The sequence below is a fragment of the Aulonocara sp. 'chitande type north' Nkhata Bay genome, linkage group LG3, assembly GCF_057382095.1.
Source record: "Aulonocara sp. 'chitande type north' Nkhata Bay isolate Kocher_YH1m ecotype deep benthic linkage group LG3, A_spYH_male_GT1.1, whole genome shotgun sequence".
Taxonomy (NCBI): Eukaryota; Metazoa; Chordata; class Actinopteri; order Cichliformes; family Cichlidae; genus Aulonocara; species Aulonocara sp. 'chitande type north' Nkhata Bay.
Window position 1 is genome coordinate 67,125,826 of NC_141346.1, and position 18,481 is coordinate 67,144,306.

The window sequence follows — 18,481 nt, forward strand, 5'->3', positions numbered from 1 at the left end:
AAACTCTGAGATGACCGAGGGATAGTGAGCAAAGTCGGGAGGGAATCCGTAAGAGTCAAAAAAAGTGGAGGAGCCGTCCTTTTCCAGAGTCAGAGCCAGCCAGTGTTCTCCCCTCAAGTGCGAGGGGTGAGTGTTTACTATAAAGTAGGCGGGGGGTTTAAAGTCGCGCCTCAAAAAGGCCAGCTGGTCCGAGGCCCAAACCCCGCAGAAAACGTCTCCCAAGGCGCGATGTAGAATGTGCTCCAGCTGAAGGTTATCCATGTGTATATATTTTTTTTAGTAATAATCCACCAGCACCTGTCTTTTAGAGTCAATCTCCAAAATTGAGTCGTAGCAGGCGTACACTATGAGAGTTGTGGTCTGAGGCAGAGGAACTCTGAATCTCATCTCCAGCCTCAAATTCCCGTTGGAGACGGGAGACAGGGCGTCAGCATCCTCGCTGGGTTCCAGATTAAAGGCAAAAAGGGCGTACCCTTCGTTAAATTCCCGGCGATCGATGCTCAGAGGTAAATCTTTGAGGTGTCTCCCCGTGGCGGAAAACATGTGATAAAACTCCCTGACCGAATTTCCGCGGTCAAACTGTGGCTGGAAAGCTTTGGCGGGCACCTGCCTGCCGTCCTAAACACAACGCCAGATACTCCACATCGTTGTGTCTAAAGTTGAAAGGCGACAGATCCCTCCTCCCGGTGAAGGCGTCGTGATGAACCATGCCCAGGACCACGTATTTTGGCATGGCTCCCAGAAAGAGATTCTCTTGGTTGCAGATCCTGGAATTTTCAGGGATGGAGTAGGTTTTCACAGAAACGCGCGAAAGAGGATAGAGGGCGTTTCCTTTCATCAGGGCCGCGGCGTGCCCCAGTCTGACGGCCGGCGAGACAGTGACCTTTTTAACAAACAGAGAGGCCGAAGTTATTTTCAGAGCAAACTGCGAATCCCGAGTTCCCATCAGACTGAAGGCATCGCTGTTGCGTATCAATTTAATTCTCAAATCCACAGAGTTCAGCAGGAGCCTCTCGCAGAAGAAAATATCAGCGTGGAGGGGACCCAGCAGGTCCACTTCTCGCGACTCGGCCGTGAAAACGGCTCTCTGTTTTATCCCTCTGTTCGGCCCGTTGCTTATAACTATAGAATCCATGTCTCCGGCAGTGTCTTTGTAAAACAGACCGGCGCTGAATTGACTCTTTAGGGTGTCTTCTGAAAAGTTGAGCAGCGTCTCGATCATGGCCCTGTAAGGATGGGTGGCGCTGGACTGCGAAATCAATCGATCCCCCAGAATAACGTCGCACTGACTGAAAATTGTGTTGAGAGGATAATTGATGAGGGCTACCCCCGCATCGGGTGGGATGTTGCTCCCGTCCCTTTCCGTAATTTTCACTCTCAGATGGAGCATGGTGTCGTTCAGATCGAGATACTTTTCCCCGTCTCCGGGGATGAAAAATTCAATGGGTGAGTTGTCGTTCAAAGCAGAGAGGGGCTGACATTCTTGATATTTTTTATCCTCTATGGATAGCTGGGTCATGGGAGCCGAAAATAGATCCAGTTCGGCAAGGGTGCATTCGGCAGATTTCTTGTGTAAGAGAGACATTTTTTATTTATTTTCTTCTAAAATATGTCAGAGCTCCTCTGGGGCTTCCTTCTCTTCCCGCTGCCAGCCTTAACTGATTTACTTTTTACTCCGACGCTTTTATTTTTAATCCGCTCGCCCGGAGGGCGTTTCCTCTTCCTGCGGGAGAGGACCATCATACCCCCCGCCCCCTCCTGGCGAGGCTCTGTCAGCTTACCCATCACTCTTTTCACAGCGTCTGTAGCGATATTGGTTGCGGCCGTTTTCAGGTGAGGTTTAGCTACGGCGAACCCGGATTTGAAGAGAGGAGACACGAAACGAAACAGTCTGGAGAAGATGGATCCTATCCCTCTGCCGTACATCACGGGCGCTCCGTAAAAACCCGGAAGGGAACCTCCCACCTGCCCCTCATAATACCTCACAAAACGGTGGGGGTCCTGCGGAAGACGCGCCGCCATTGTCAAGCCGGTTTAAAGTGCAGCTTGACTATCGTTTTCCCGTAAACAAAATCCACGAATCTGTCGCGGTCCGTTTTAATTTCTACGCGTATGGTTTTAATGTATTTTTTAGAAACGCGCAAGTAATGGACCGTATTATGTCTGATGCTGATCACGTCTCCGTAATCGCCTTTCACGTTAAGGACGCTGAGCAACGGTGAGTAACTGTCACCGACCGGCTGGTACTGAACGATGTCGGTGTAGAGAAACAGGTTATATACGCCCGCGTTCATATCGCACGGATACGGAGTAGAGCGCTTCGACAGAGTCCACCACTCGTTCGTTTTCAATCCCAGCATGTAAGCCAGAGGAGGGAAGACCTTTATTTTATGGCTCCCGACTCCTTTGATATCCAGACGTTTGGTGATGTTGTTGAATGAAGCCTCGAAGGACGGGTCGTACTTTTGGATCGCCGGCACCAGGTGATCCAATAGATCTTTAACGCGTCCGTAATGACCTCCCCTGCCGAATTTTAAAATCACCAGGGGCTGATCTTCCTCCGTCGTCCGCATCAGCTCCAAGTAGGAGGCGTCCGGCGGTAGATTGTACCATGTGCGCGGGTAAATGAATTCGCATAAGCCCACGCTCCATTCTCCGGTCAGCTCGAGGGGTTTGGCCAGATCCACCGTGTAGCAGCCGCTGGCGTTATCTTTAAATAAGCCCTTGCTGGCGTTGGAAGGCAGGGTCACGTAAAACCCTTCGGACTGCATGATGAATTTTAAAAAATGAGCCGAATGATGCGAGGGGTCTCTTTTTTTATACGCCTACCACTTCCGAGGCTTTCACCCAGCTGTTGAATTTATCCGGCCAGTTTTTCCACTTGACAAAAACCTGTTTTTCCCCTCTGACTGTGCGCCGCTTTAAAATCTTCTCCACATGAAACGCTTTGTCCTCGGTCAGTTTCACTTTCTGCAGATCGGGCTCATAAAACGACCCATCAATGGGGTCCCCGTCATAATCTTGTAGTTTATACACCGGTGGCGATCGGTGAAGGACCCGGATCACAGTAAAGATTTCGTCCGTGAAACTCTGTTCGTATTTTTTATCAAATACTCCTCTCAATTTGGATATCCTCACCAGATCCGCCCTCTTAAATTTCAACTTTATTTTAGGACGGGCGGGTGTCTTTCCATACAAGTTGCGAAACACCTGATCCGCGTTCTCGGGGCGCACCTCGGCAGGTGCCATTTTAATGCTGCTGTGATAACTGCGGTTATATCCTTCTAACAGGTCGGGCAACACCTCCAGATAGCGTCTGGTATTGTGCGCGGTGAAATATCTCCACATCCTCGTTTTCAGAGTGCGGTTAAATCTCTCCACCACCGAGGCCTTTAGGTCGCTGGCGGTAGCAAAATGGGAGATGCTGTGATTTTTCATCAGAGCTTGAAAACTCTTGTTGAAAAACTCTTTTCCCGCATCGGTCTGTAAATTTTCCGGTATTTCACTCTCTCTCAACACAGATTCGAAAGCTTCAGTCACTTCAGAACCCGTCTTCTTTTTCAGGGGGCGGGCGTAAGCCTTTTTTGAAAATACGTCTATGACGGTTAATAAATAATTGAATCCGTCGTTGTATTCAGACAGCTGTCTCATGTCGCACAGGTCGGCCTGAAGCTGCTTCAGGGGTTTGGTCACAAACACTCTATTTCTCTTAAATCTTACTCGCGCCGGCTTGTGCAGAGTATAGGCGTCCTGCTCGGATAAAAAATTCTGCACCTTGCGGATATCAACTTTTTTACCAGTTTCATCTTCTAAAGCGCGTCGGAGTCTATTTACTCCTCCGAAACTACCTGGGTGATGCGGGTCATAATACACTTTTTTCATCTCACTTTTCTCGGCCATCTCGTCTTCTGATAAAAAGCTCGTCTGCGTTATAACGTCGCAGGAGTCGGCTTTTATTATTTTATTCAAAAACCAGAGGGCTTAATGTGCAGAAAACAGGAATACAATATTCAAAAACCAGAGATGAATGCTTTTTAAATATTTTTTATTCAAAACCAGAGGGTTTAACATGCAAAAAACAGGAATACATTTTTATTCAAAAACCCTGAGATAAAACACACTTATAGAATACAAGTAAGTTACAAAAAAAAAACAGGAATACACTTTTATTCAAAACCCTGAGATAAAACACAGTTATAGAATACAACAACTCTTTTTTTTTTTTTTTTTTTAAATTCAAAACCAGAAGGTTTAACATGCGAAAAAAAAACAGGAATACATTTTTATTCAAAACCCTGAGATAAAACACACTTATAGAATACAAAAAAACTCTTTCTTTTTTTTAAAAACATGAGGTAAACATGTTAAAAGGTTACAAACAGGATACTTTTTTTTAAAGCATACACGATTAAAAAACGAGGTAGTTTTTTGTTTTTTCGTTTTTTAAAAAAGAAACAGAATACATGATTAAAATAAAGCAGAATTAAAAAACGAGGTAGTTTTTTTTGTTTTGTTTTTTAAAAAGAAACAGAATACGCTTTTATTCAAAACCCTGAGATAAAACACAGTTATAGAGTCAAACGGTTACAAAAACTCTTTTTTTTTTTTTTTTTCTTTTTTTAAAAACATGAGGTAAACATGTTAAAAGGTTACAAACAAACAGGATACTTTTTTTTAAAGCATACACGATTAAAAAAATGAGGTAGGATTTTAAAAAACAGAATACACGATTAAAAATGAGGTAGGATTTTGTTTTTTGTTTTTTTTTTTTTAAAAGAAACAGAATACATGATTTAAAAAACAAGGTTAAATATAGGAAGCATGCAGGATAAGAATCAGCAACCTTTGTAAAACTCCGTAACCAAACGGAGTTCCCCGATTTTAACCACATCTTGCCCCACCAAATTGTCATAAGCGTCTGTGATGGCGTCAAAGACTTTCCTCACCGATTTCAGCTCATGAAGTAGGGTCTCCGCAACCATCCCAACTTTAACATCCTCAGTTTTGATGTTGCGGGCAATCAGCAGACGTTGAATGGAAGGGACAAAGCGAGGAGTGAGCAGTTTCTTTCTGATGTTATAATAATTGTCGGAATAAAAATCATCCTCCAGAATTTGCAGGCACTCGTGTTGTCTCTGGCTGGGATGGTCTATCTTACATCCATTACATTCGTCGGTGCGGTGCTTGTTTATCACCAAGTTGACCAGATGATACACAGCAGTTTTCACAGTGTCGATGAATAAAGAAGACGCCCAGCCGTCCATCTCGTCGGTATGCTGCTGCCGCCTCTGGCGCTTCAGAGGCCAGTAACCGGGAGTGTCGGGTACCAGCTCGCCCTCGTCAGAAAAACAATCGGTGGAGCCGGTCTCCTCATCGCGAAGCAGGGGTGCAGAGTCCATCTCTCTCTCTGAGCTAAAAAAGGCTTTTTGATCGGACTTTTAAAACAGAAGGAAGGGGGGCGTGGTCCGGGAGGGGCGGGGATTTTCAGAAGCTGAGACATTTCCTTACTCCTACGGCATCCCTCCAGCAGCGGCAAGTTTGAAAAAGAATTGTAATATCCTTCCTCACTTGCAGCATTCTTACGACCCACTCTTTGGCTGGTATAACCATCATGCTGCGAAATAATCCGCAGTCGGGGTTGAATTTTTCCATGACAAAAATGTCAGGCGCATCAGACTCGTCAGTCGAACGCAGACTAGCTCTCATTCTCCATCTCCCCGTGGCTGTGGTTCCTGAAGACCAGACGGTTGACAAGATTGTTTTAGTCTTGATCAGCTGCTCATCATTGAAGCGTATGCCTCCGTTCCGCGGCGGGGGAGGGGGAATAGCTTCTATTTCTTCTTCCGTAGCTTTTTCTGGAGCCGGGGGAATGTTTTCTTTATTCTCAGCGGCTGCTTTCTTCTCTTTTATTTCTGGAGGTGGGGGCTCATCATCTTCTTCTGGAAGTTTTTCAGCCAGGGGCTCATCATCTTCTTCTTCTTCTTCTGTAACTGTGTCGAGAGGATGATCATCATCATCATCAGCTGATTCAACAGCTGATTCATCAGGGGAGGAAACATCCTCTACAGAGGGGGTCTTTTCTTTATCCTCATCATTCTCAACAGCAGTATCCTCTTTTTCATCAGAGGAGACAGAAGGAGGGGAAGGAGGATCTTTTTCATCATCAGCAGCATCATGCTCTTCTTCATCACCGAAGCCGGAAGGAGAAGGAGGAGGAGGGGGAGGAGAATCTACCTCTCTCCGGGGTCTTTTAGCGGCAACATCTTCCTCTTCAGGAATGGGAAAATCCTCATTTGCCTCTCCGATAGCCATCGCAACCAGCAGCTTCAGCACGGCCCAGTCATTGGGAGTCAGCTTCACAATGCTGCTCGATTCCGTCAAGCTTTCTCCTTCGTTCGACTGATAAAACCAGAGCTCCCCCGACTCATATTTGAATATGTAGCCCCACTTTCCACAACCCTCAGCAGGCAGAGTCCATTCTCCTCGCAAGTTTCTCGGTGCTGGAATTTGGCTGCGGAACATGAAGACGCTCTTACTTCTTCCTTCTTTCCGCGGAGTGTCGGTTGCTTCGGGTCTAGTACTGTAGACAGAGACCGGCGTATCGCTGATAATCGACGAGGCCCACTCGCTGCTGCTGCCGCCCATGCTCGAGGAGGGTTCTGCGGGAGAGCAGATTTCTTCACCGTCCAAGTAAACAGGACCGCTGGAGGGCTGCAGAAGGAAAGAATCCATCTTGTGTGTGAGACTTAGAAATTGTGACGGGGCTCCACCTCTCTGGTTTTATTCTCCTCCCTCGCTGCAGTCCCTCCCAACAACAGATGGCGCTCTTCCGGGGGTTCACCCCTCCTTTTTCAGGATGCAATTCGACACGGTTAGCAACAGATGGCGCGCTTCCGGGGTTCGCCCCCCTTTCTCAGGATATAATTCGTCACGCGGGGGGTTTCCCACCCCCCTTCTCCGGATACGATTCGTCACGCTCATCACACGCTTCCGGGGGGGAGGGGCGGGAGGTCAAAAGGTCGTGATTAGGGCCATCAATCACTTCGGATCAAATTTTGTCATAAGCTGTAGGGTATTAACTCTCTGAGGTAAAGTAATTTCTTTCTCATCACACAAAAAGAAAGAAGAAAACAAAAATATTCAGGATTTAGAAAAAACCATCAAATCACTAGAAGAAGCCTACGCGTGCAACCAAGATCAGGAAACATTGAACAAAATATGCAAAACAAAACTAGAATTAAATGAAATTATTAATAAAAAAACACAATTCCTTATACAAAGACTACGCTTGCAGAATTTTGAACACAGTAACAAATCAGGTCGATTTCTAGCTAACCAGCTAAAAATAAATAAAGAAAAAACAACTATATGTGCTGCTAAAGATTTATCGGGGAACACAATATATGATCCTGGAAGAATAAACAACATTTTTAGGGATTTCTATGAAACTTTATACTCACCACAAATAAACCCATCTAAAAATGAAATTGATCTGTTTCTTGACAACGTAACTCTTCCAAAATTACTAGACAGTCAAGCAATGGAACTGGATTCGCCACTGACGCCAAGTGAACTCCAGGAAGCCCTGATAAGTATGCCCAATAATAAGGCCCCAGGTCCAGACGGTTTCCCTGCAGAATTCTACAAAGAATTCTGGACAATTTTGGCACCAGTATTCCACGGCATGTTGCAGGAAATCGAGGAAAATGGCAGACTACCACCAAATATGAATTCTGCCAACATTAGTCTCCTGCTAAAACCAGGCAAAGACCCTTTATTTCCCTCAAGCTATCGTCCAATCTCTCTTTTAAATGTAGACCTTAAAATAATCTGCAAAGCTCTCTCAAAGAGATTAGAGAAAATGACCCCCCTCTTAATTCATCCTGACCAAACTGGTTTCATAAAAGGTCGGCACTCCTCAACAAACACTCGTAGATTACTTAATTTAATAGACTACTCATACGATAAAAACATCGAAACCATAATATTATCTCTAGATGCAGAAAAAGCATTTGACAGAGTTAACTGGAAATTTTTATTCGCAACTTTACACAAATTTGGTTTTGGAAACTCTTTCATAAACTGGATAAGAATATTATACAATTCCCCAACAGCTCGTATCAGAACAAATGACCAGACATCCTCCAGCTTCTGTCTCCTGAGGGGCACCAGACAGGGATGCCCACTCTCCCCTTCACTTTTTGCAATTTTTATCGAACCTCTAGCAGCAACATTTAGACAGGCTACAACAATTAAGGGCATAAAATGTAAGAACATAGAACATAAAATCAGTCTCTATGCGGATGATGTGTTGCTTTTTCTGCAAAACACACAAACCAACCTCTCTGAGGTAATTACTTTAATAAACTGGTTTTCAAGAGTTTCAGATTATTCAATTAACTGGCCAAAATCTACAGTTCTCCCCATTAACTGCTCCTTCCATAATTCTTCCTCTGCCCCACTGCAATCCGGAAATATTAAATATTTAGGTATTAATGTCTCTCCTAAGCTTTCAGACTTAACTAAATTAAACCACATCCCACTTGTAAAGAAAGTAGAAGGCGATCTGACTAGATGGAAATCTTTACCCATATCACTCATGGGAAGGGTCGCCACTATAAAAATGATGATCTTGCCAAAAATAAATTACTTATTTTTGATGATCCCTAACAAACCATCACAAGATTGGTTCAGATCTCTGGATTCATATATTTCCAAATTCCTTTGGAAAGATAAACCCCCGCGTATCAGCTTAAAAACGCTACAAAGAACCAAGGATAGAGGAGGATTAGATCTGCCTAATTTTTACCAATACTTCTTAGCCAACAGGCTTCAGTTCATCTCAGAATGGTTAAAACATACCTTCTTAGTTGAGCCCTGGCTAGATGTTGAACAGGCACTATGCAAGGATCTAGAGATTTCAGACCTACCATTTATTAGCTCAAACATCAAAAGACATGAATGCTTTAAAAGTATCAACATCAGCTTTTCTCTGACAGCATGGTGGGAGTTTCTAAAAATAACGGAGTCTTCATTAATTCCATGCAAACGTACACCTATCTGGAATAACCCTGACATATTACAAAACAATAATATGATTAATTTCCCAGAATGGAGTTGTAAAGGAATTAAATACTTAGAACATATATTAGAGGGAACAGAATTTATTCCATTTGACAGACTAGTTGCACAATATGGGATCAACAAGACAAGATTTTTAGAATATCAACAAATTAAATCCATAGTAAAAAAGAAATTTAACCTCAGTCAAGTTGAATTACAAACACCACTAAGTGCGGCACATTTTCTTACTCTTAAATCCCCCAAATTATTATCTAAAATATACAGAACACTTTCTAAATTAGATGAATCAATATCCCTTCCTATTGCAAAGTGGGAAGCAGATTTATCAGTCAGCTTAGACCAAAACTTCTGGTCTGAGATTTGCTTAAAAACCTTTAAATTAATTAAAAATCCCAGTCTGCAATTAATACAATACAAAATACTACATAGAGTGCACTATACAGGTCATCGGATGTTCAAGATGGGCTTTACATCCTCCAACAACTGCTCACACTGTCAAGGCAATACACCAGACAATTACATCCACGCTCTTTGGTTCTGTCCACCAGTGCAAAAGTTTTGACGCGAGATATGTTAAGACTTATCAAAGTGTCTGAAATGTACCATTCCAACTTCCCCCTTAGTGTGTTTGTTGGGCAGCTTAGATAATGTCACTTCAGAAAAGAATATAGCCCATATGGTTTTCACTGCCCTATGCATAGCCAAGAAAACAGTCCTCATGAACTGGAAAAATAAAAATAATCTTAATTCTAACCAATATAGAAATTATCTATTAGATTACATTAGTCTTGATACAGCCTCTGCCACCACATCAGATCAATTGCTCTGGGCTCCTTTTATCAGCTCCATCACCTGGTGGGGGTGGGGGGTCATAGTTTGGTCCCGCCTTCACTGTTGTGATTGGTGTGGGGGTAGGGACAGGCTTAGGGCGTCGGGGGGTTCCCCGGAGGCATCTTCCTTGGGGGGCTCAACCCGGGGTAGCGGTCATGTCCGGGTGGGGGCTCTGTTGGCTCTCAGGTGACTGTTTCCTCGCGGCTGCGTGCAGCGGGGCTAGGGGAGGGTCTGTGCTGACGGACGTGGGTTACTGACCTGGTAGCTTGGCTGCCCCTGGGTGGGTCCGGGATGGGCGTGAGGTTCTGGGGGCGCTCCGTCTCCGGGCTGGGGCCCGGGCCGGGCCTCGGGGGCTTGGGTCCTGGTTGGTGTGTTGCCGGGGTTGTGGGCGGGTGGGTGCATGGGGGCCCAGCCCTGGAGCAGGGTGCCGCCGGTGCGTCGAGCCACCTGGGGGGCTCTTCAACTGGTGGGGGAGATGGTCACATCTGCAGGAGCTTTCCTCTCTTCAGGGACTCTCTCTGCAGGAGGGGGAGATACAGGAGAGGTGGAGGAAGATCTCAGCCTGGGCGTTTACTGTCTTATGTAGTCTGGAAGATGAGTGGATGGTGGGGTGGGTGCAGTTTTCTCTGTGGTGGGGTTAGGTGAACTGTCCCGGGCTCTGTGGGGCCGGGAGGCGCTGCTGCACTGGGCCCCGGTCTGGATGGGCCTGGGCCCTCTTTCCCTGGCGGGTCGCGGAGTGTGGGAGTGCCTACTGGGGTCAGCGGGGGAGCTGGCCCCAGGGAGGGGTTACCTGCCCCTCCCTTCCTTCCCTCCCCATCTCCAGCTGCCTCCCTCTTCCCGCTCCACCACAACCACCCACACATGCAGGGCCTTGGAGTAGGGGTATGTCACCAGGGTGCAGAGGAGGCTACCCCCCCCCCCCCCCTCTGTCCCCTTCCGGCTGCCTCTGCCTCAATTTTATCCCACAACTTAGACATTCACATTATTCACACTCTCATTACACATACATATAGGATCTTGGGGGTGGGCACAATCACCGAGTCCATATTACCATCAGGGTGTACACCTCACCCCTGGCGTCGTTGCCCACCTCTCAATTTTAAATACACGTAGACATTGAGGGCTATCAGGAGGGACTATGCGCTTACCTGCTGCTCTCTGGCAGGTAGCTCCATGCCCTCCTGGCTTTTAATTGCACCTTAGAACACACATGCATCAACACTACAATGAGCGGGTGGAGGGAGGTTTGGAGTCTTCTCCCACCCCCATTCTCTGCGGCCTGCTGGAGCAGGAGGGCTAGGAGGAGTTGGCCGTCCGACTGCGGTCTGGAGTGTGGGGCCTCCCTGCTGCTACGGAGTCGGGGTGGTCTGCCTCTCCCCACCGCAGGGAAAAGGGTAACACCACCTGGGTCTGGTTGCAGTTCCCCCCTCCAGGGGCAAGGGTACCTAGACCCGGTTTGTAGAGTACGCTTGGGGAGTGTGATCGTGTGTACAGCGTCTCTTTATGTCTGTCTCCACGTTGGTTGAGTGTGGAGTGAGTGCACATGAGAGCATGAGGGGGGGAATGGATGTTTGTGTCTGTGTGTGCCTGTATGTCTGTGTCTATATGTCAGGTTGGGTATCAGACACCACCTCTCTGGGGACACCTCAGGCCCTCCAAGGTTTGGAGGCCTATCTCCACCCACCACCACTTCCCCTGCCAGTGGCGGACTCCCTCAGGTGTCGGTGCGTTGGTGGTTCTTTGTGTCTGGGGGTGGGCGTCCGGGTACACACCGGCTCACTCCTTGGCGGCCGCTTATCGGGGCCTGGAACCTGGGGCTCGCTCGGACCACTTCGGAGGTGGGGTGCCCCCGGCCTCTCGGCCTGGGGCTCGGTCACTCAGGCACAGCTGGCTGCCGGCGGAGCTCACGGGCGCGTCACTGCAACTCCCCCTGGCTTCTGCTCCGCGGCTGCTGAGTGAACCCTCATCTGGGACTCTCCTCAGCTCTTGCTGGGACAGTGGCGCGGCTGCCCCTCTGTTGGTTTTCCATGGTCTCTTGTGTTCTGGGGGCCTCTGGATGTCTGGAGTTTTGATCTCCTCCATACCTGCTTCATACCCTGGAGGACGGGGCTGTGCCCCCCCCACACTCCCTAGCAGATCGTTACATGGAGAAACCTTTGGAATACAAGCACGCTGATCCACACAGGTATGCACACGGGTGTTCACTGCTCGTAGACTTAAATTACACCCTTCTTGGCTACTACTTCGAAGCACATCTGTCCTGCGTGCTGCACAACAACATTGAATATTTAGTATTTACTGCTGTTTACACTTAGCTAGATTAATGCGATGGTGTTGTGTTTAGTATGTTGCTTTGTTTTTTTTTTTGTTTTTTTGCTTGTCTTCTATTCTTCTCTCAACAGGTGATCCAGGAGATTTTTATTTTTTTTCTCCCCCCCTTTCTCACTGTCCCTCTCCCCTTCTGTTTTTCCTTTCCTTCCTCTTTCTTTCTCCCTTTCCTATCCCTCACTGATGTCTGTCCCGTCTGTAACATCTGAAAATAAAATATAATAAAAACAAAGATCGACCAAATGGACCAATACGGCAATGCCACGAAGATCCATTTGGCAAAGTAAATCCATTGGATATCCTTGTTGGTCTTCAGACAACAATTCTGATGGCTAAAGAACCAAAAAAAAAAAAAAAAGGAAAATGTCTACACATTTTTTAACACCTCCCTGGTAAACCATACAAAGTCTAAGGAACTGCAAAAGGACCTTGGACTGTTTGCATCTGAGCTTGTTCAGCTCTCTAACACAAGATGGGCCTGCCAAGTAAATTCCATCAAAGCCCTTCTCAACAACATTTCTGCAGTTTTAGCAACTCTCGAAGCCACAAACACTCCTATTGCTAAAGGGATCTTGTCCAAGCTGTCAAAACCCAAGACTGTGTACATGTTAATCATGTTCTCACAGCTGCTTGGCACCACTGAAGGCCTGCACCGCTACCTGCAGGGAGAAAGGCTAGACATGGGCAAAGCTGTGGAGTACAAGATGTCGGTAGTTGATACACTAAGTAAACTGCGCACAGAGGCTGCTGCTGAGGAAATATTTGAGAAGGCCATGGACATTTGTGGAAGCTACAACATCCAGATTGCTCAGGGGGCACGACACAAACAGAAAAGACTTGAAGGATTTGTACTTGAGTCCAGCTGTGGTGCAACACCAAATCTCACAAGCTCAGCAGAGTTTAGCAGAGATATTCTTTCCTTGTTTGGACCGAATGTTGCAGGAGCTAGCAGACAGATTTTCTGCGGTAGGACAGAAAATAATGGAGGGCATTCAGGCATGCAATCCATCCTCCCCAACATTCCTTTCCGAAGATGCCTTAAAACCCATTGCGGCACACTACCATGTCACGATAAAGCCTGAAGAACTTGTTGTGGCAAAAAACTTCATGAAAAGAAAAATGGAAAAAGAGGACATTTGCGACATCACAACTGCCTTCCACTTGCTTGACGAGGACATGTTCCCAACTCTGAAGGTCATCTTTAGAATTGCACTAACCATTCCTGTCAGTAGCTGCAGCTGTGAGCGCTCTTTTAGTGCCTTGCGTCGTCTCCACATGTGGCTAAGGAGAACCATGGGACAAGAGAGGCTGAATGATTTGGCCATATTATCTATTGAAAAGGAGTACTTGGATAATGTTGACCCTGAAAATGTCATTGATAGGTTTGCAAAACTCAAGCTTCGAAGATACAATCTCATGTTACCACAATAAAGAGGTGTTGTCAGTGTAGTGCAGATCTGTGATGATTTTCAGTGCTACTGTCTAGAGATGGCACAATACCACTTTTTTATGTCCGATACCGATACCGATATCATAAATTTGGATATCTGCCGATACCGATATGAATCCGATATAGTGTTTTTTAATCAACAAAACTGTTTTTTTTAAATATCTTGCTGCATTTTGTATAAGTTCATACTCAAGTTTAAAACAACAACTACACTAAAGCTATTCTGTTATACCTGTATGCAAAAAAAAATATTTCATAGTTCAGCAATACTGATCAATCTAATAAACTTAAACCTACACCATCCTCCCTATTCTGGTATTTTAAACAGTACTTAGCGTAAATATTAAGCAACCTAACTAATAGGGTTCCAACTCCCAGCAACAACAAAAATAAATAAATAAAAAATAGGGAACCACCCGTCACGCTCCACCTCATGATGCTTAATCGACGTAATCAACCTTAATTTGATGCAGTGTGAAAAAAATGCACAGAAATCAATTATTTTTCAAGGAATATTAAATAGAATCAACATCTTTCTTCAACAAAATTGCAGACTGCACAGATGGTACCTTCCCAAAGGAAAAAGTACTATAGCTTACTAGGGTATATATATTAGACTTAATAGTTACTATATACAGTAATTGACTTCTATTCATTTTACATCAAATTAAAACTTTGGGTGTAAGATTTGGATAATTATTTATTAAAAGCTAGACATTTTAAATGAGAATAAGAAAGAAAAGTCTGTCTTTGTGCCCCCTTTTCCCTGTTAATGCCCTATCGGCCCCCCTGGCTAAACTTTGCTAGATCCGCCCCTGCACAGTTACCAGCCGTCAGCTACATAGAAAAAGATCCTGGTGTAGAAAGTAATATTAAATAAATTCTAACAAAAGCTTATCAAGCTTAAACGTGCTGCTGTTGTTCAGCTGCTGGTTTCCTCTTTCTGGTGCAAAGTGGGCCAAAAACAAACAAGAGAGACGGACTCGCGACAGAAAAGCCGATCAGCTGATCATTAAGCAGTTTCATGATTGAAGTAGCAGCAAGCAGAGGCAGTCACTTGTTAAGCTTAAAAGCTATTTATTTATGAGTGACTTATGTATGTATGTATGTATATATATGTATATATTGTACTATTCTTAGTTAGTGTATTGTCTGTCTTGTCTTAATGTTGGATTATAATGGAGCACTGTAACAAAAAATAATTTCCCCCAGGGATCAATAAAGTATTCTGATTCTGATTCTGATTCTGATTAACGCAAGAATGCTTTACAAACATTCAGAGATAGACTTACACACTTGCTTTACTTCTCTCGGGATAACTTTGTTGGAGATGAAATGCCGGGTTGGTAGCTAAGCTCCAAATGCTATCCAGACCACCGACAGGTCCCGCATGCCACAGCCGCTCTATCACGTGATGCATACTGCTCCAACGTGCTAACGTTCTGAGGTGAGTTACGGCGTGTTGCAAGTTTTGTGAGGTGCTTTCGTGATATTTAATGGATCGGATTACATTTTTTATTTTTCTCCGATATCCGATCCAGTAATTTAGGTCAGTATCAGACCGATACGTAATATCGGATCGGTCCATCTCTACTACTGTCATCTAGTTTTGATTTTGGTTCTTTGTTGGTTAAGTCCTAAAGTAATCCTGATTTTGAACTGTTATTCTACTGTTTTCATTCCGGATCAGTTCTGGGTGTGGTTGAAATGGGGTTTAGTCCCCGTATCTTGAAACAGCCCTAATTTTGTTCTGCCTTGCTGTTTAAGTAGAAAACAGTTTTTAAGCTACATATGTGATATTTTTTTCTCATATTAAGTTTTCTTTCTTTTTTTTAAGCTTACAACACAGCCTAATAAATCTTCAACTTTACAGCAGGTTTTTTTGTCATTTCCAACCCCCCGCGCGCGTATTACCCTTTAGGGCTAAGCCCCGGTTGTATACAATGTCTGGCTCCGCCGCTGGAATTACTCACACCTGCAGCTGATCAAGCCTCGTCAGAGGAGCTACTTAGGAGTGTGGTGGAGCTGTCTCCGATGCTGGATCATTGCGTAACTTCACGTTAGTCTCTTGGCGAGTTAGTTAAGGTTAGTCTGCTGCATTGTGGCGTTGCTGACGGCTGCCTCTTTGTTATTCCCCAGGAGGAGTGTGGAGACGAGAGGGCAGCGAGCACGGGGTGCTCAGACACTGAGGAGCGGAGACAAAGAACACTAACACTGGCAAGAGGACATGTCAGAGTCGGGAACGCACTGGGGATTTATTGTTGTTTGGATTATTTAGCATCACTGTAAATATATATATATATATATAATGTAATATTATTATAATATTATAATATAATATATAATATAATATTATTATAATATTATAATATAATATAATAATATAATAAATAAATATATATATATATATATATATATATATATATATATATATATATATATATATATATATATAAAGATTTTCGTTCCACTTTGTGTTGGTCTTTCACGTGGAATTCCAATAACATTGAATCATGTTTGTGGCTGTAATGTGACAAAATGTGGGAAAGTTCAAGGGGCCGAATACTTTTGTAAGCCACTGTAAAGTTCACTATCAGTAACATCATAGCACCACCCAGCAGTATAGAAACTCCGTCATGCTAGCTAGTAGCAGTACGAGTTATTGTAACTGACTGTAAAAAGTCAGCACAATGAAAATAAACTCCACCTAAACTTGGTTTATATCTGACCCAGATAGACTGCAGGTCATAACTTCTTACCTGAAGTTCAGTTCACCTGACACTCGGACCGGCGGCCGCCTCGGGTCTCTGCTCCTCCTGCCTCCCCTTTCCCTCATCCACCTGCTGCCTCTGTGGAAGCTCCGCCATAGCCACCACCAAACAACTGACTTATTTTTACACATCGACCAGCATCCGGCCAATCGGCCACCTTCCATTGTTTATACCGTTACAAGAAAATAAAAAAACATCATTGGCCCATAAAAACGAAAAATCACCATCAGTATGCCCGATGGCCAGTCCAGCTATGGTCGTGCCATCAGTTAACCCTTCGCTTGCCAGCTGTGACACACGTGCCCAGGGTTGCCGACCCCTGCTCTAAAGCATCTGATTTGGATTCCTGAGATCAAATATATTTTCCTTTGGCTTTGTTTTCTTCCCATTTGTGGCTTTAATGTAGTGTTACATCCTGTTTGTTTGCTTCCATCTGTATACATGTCCAGATTCACTGTTATGTTTCTATTCTTACATTGCTGTGTGATCACTGTTCCCTCTGCTGACTGATGTGACCTTTTGTATCTCACACTGATACTTGTCATATTTGTATCTGCGTCTAAAAGATAAAAAGTTTTCCATGCTAAAACACAGCTCCACCTCCTGCAGTTCTCCCTCTGAACCACTAGATGTCTCTGTTATCTAAATGAAGACGTGCAGCACAGCAACCACAGCAGCGCTCAGATCACACGTGTCCTGTTGTTATGTATAAAAGCATGAAACAGGTGAGACAGGTGGGATCAATATTAATGTTGTGGAAATATATGAAAAAGCAACAGAAGAGTGAAAACATTTCGTGTTTCTAGAAAGATCTTTCAGCTCACAGCTGCTCACAGACTGTATTTACAAGTGACAAACTGCAACTCTACAGTACATCTACAGTATATATCAAATATATTCTGTATTCAAATCTATTGAGTGATGTTTGAAAGTCTTTCCAGGTGAGTTTGATCCAGGAGGGTCTGAAGCCAGAGTCAGACAGAGACTGTGCAGAGACTATAGAAGGACAGAGCAGCAGCAGAGCAGTCCAGATACACTGATGATCCTCTGTCAGATCCAAAGGGACACACAGGGATGATGCTGGACTCTACATTGTGTCTGACAGTGGAGCTGTTCTCAGAGCAGTTCACTCTGCAGCACTGACAGTCATCTGCACTTCTTCTCATTCCTCTGTCAGTCACTGCTGGATGAAGCTCTCCTCTCCACCTCCCAGTAACATGGCCCAGTCAGAGCGTCTCTACACACAAGCTGCTGCTGCTTCAACCTCTCTGGATCATCAGGACACAGCTCCTCCTCTCTCAGCACACACACCGTCCTGTTTACCATCATCACCTCCACCTGCAGAGAGAAGAAGGAAGAGCAGAGGAGATAAACGAGTGTTTCCAGAGACTCTTCATCAGCTGTCAGTCAGTGATGCAGCACATCCAGTATAAAGAGCAGCAGGGACTTCAGTGCTGGGACTGTACTAGGACTCATTGTTGCTTCACTTTTTCTAATCTTTGGATTTTTATTGAAGTTGCTGAAAATGTTTTTCCCTCCTAGTTTGAGTTTGGACTTTCATTCATTAGAAGAACCTTGGTGTGTCCGCTCTGATGTAACCCTGGAGAGTTACTAAGGGTTTTAGTGTGTTATGAGTGATGTTAGTATTTTGAGTTCACTGTTAAGTTTTATTAAGTTAAATTATTTTGTTGAGAATTAATAAAATAGAAGATGTCTATAATGTCCTGATGGTCCTTGAAGTATACAGGGGGAAGTACCGCCTCCTGCCGTTCACTGCATAGCAGCTACGGATATCAGGAAAGAGGGAGAGGAAGAAAAGTCAGTTTTTTCCAAGTGGAAAGCGTGGTTGCTTTTAATCAGTCGGATTGTACGGTGGCAGGGGCGGAGCGTGGGGGTGGCTTACGGGGCTTAAGCCCGGGTTGTTTTGTCAGAAGCCCGGGGTCTTTTGGAGTGTAATTTTTTCATAGTTAGATGCCTGGCTGACAACTGTATAAAACAAAAAGTACACACAATATTC

General features: G+C 44.7%; 1 protein-coding gene across 1 annotated transcript; it reads right to left on the reverse strand.

The window, feature by feature from the left end:
* Positions 1-574: 574 nt before the first annotated feature.
* On the reverse strand, positions 575-1,519 carry LOC147336701 (uncharacterized protein F54H12.2-like). Its single transcript, XM_086286220.1, has one exon. It carries the CDS (start codon positions 1,517-1,519, stop codon positions 575-577), a length of 945 nt encoding a protein of 314 aa, XP_086142346.1.
* Positions 1,520-18,481: the final 16,962 nt, after the last annotated feature.

Excerpts from the sequence above, each read along its gene's own strand:
- LOC147336701 (XM_086286220.1), bottom strand. The coding sequence starts at position 1,519 with ATGACCCAGCTATCCATAGAGGATAAAAAATATCAAGAATGTCAGCCC.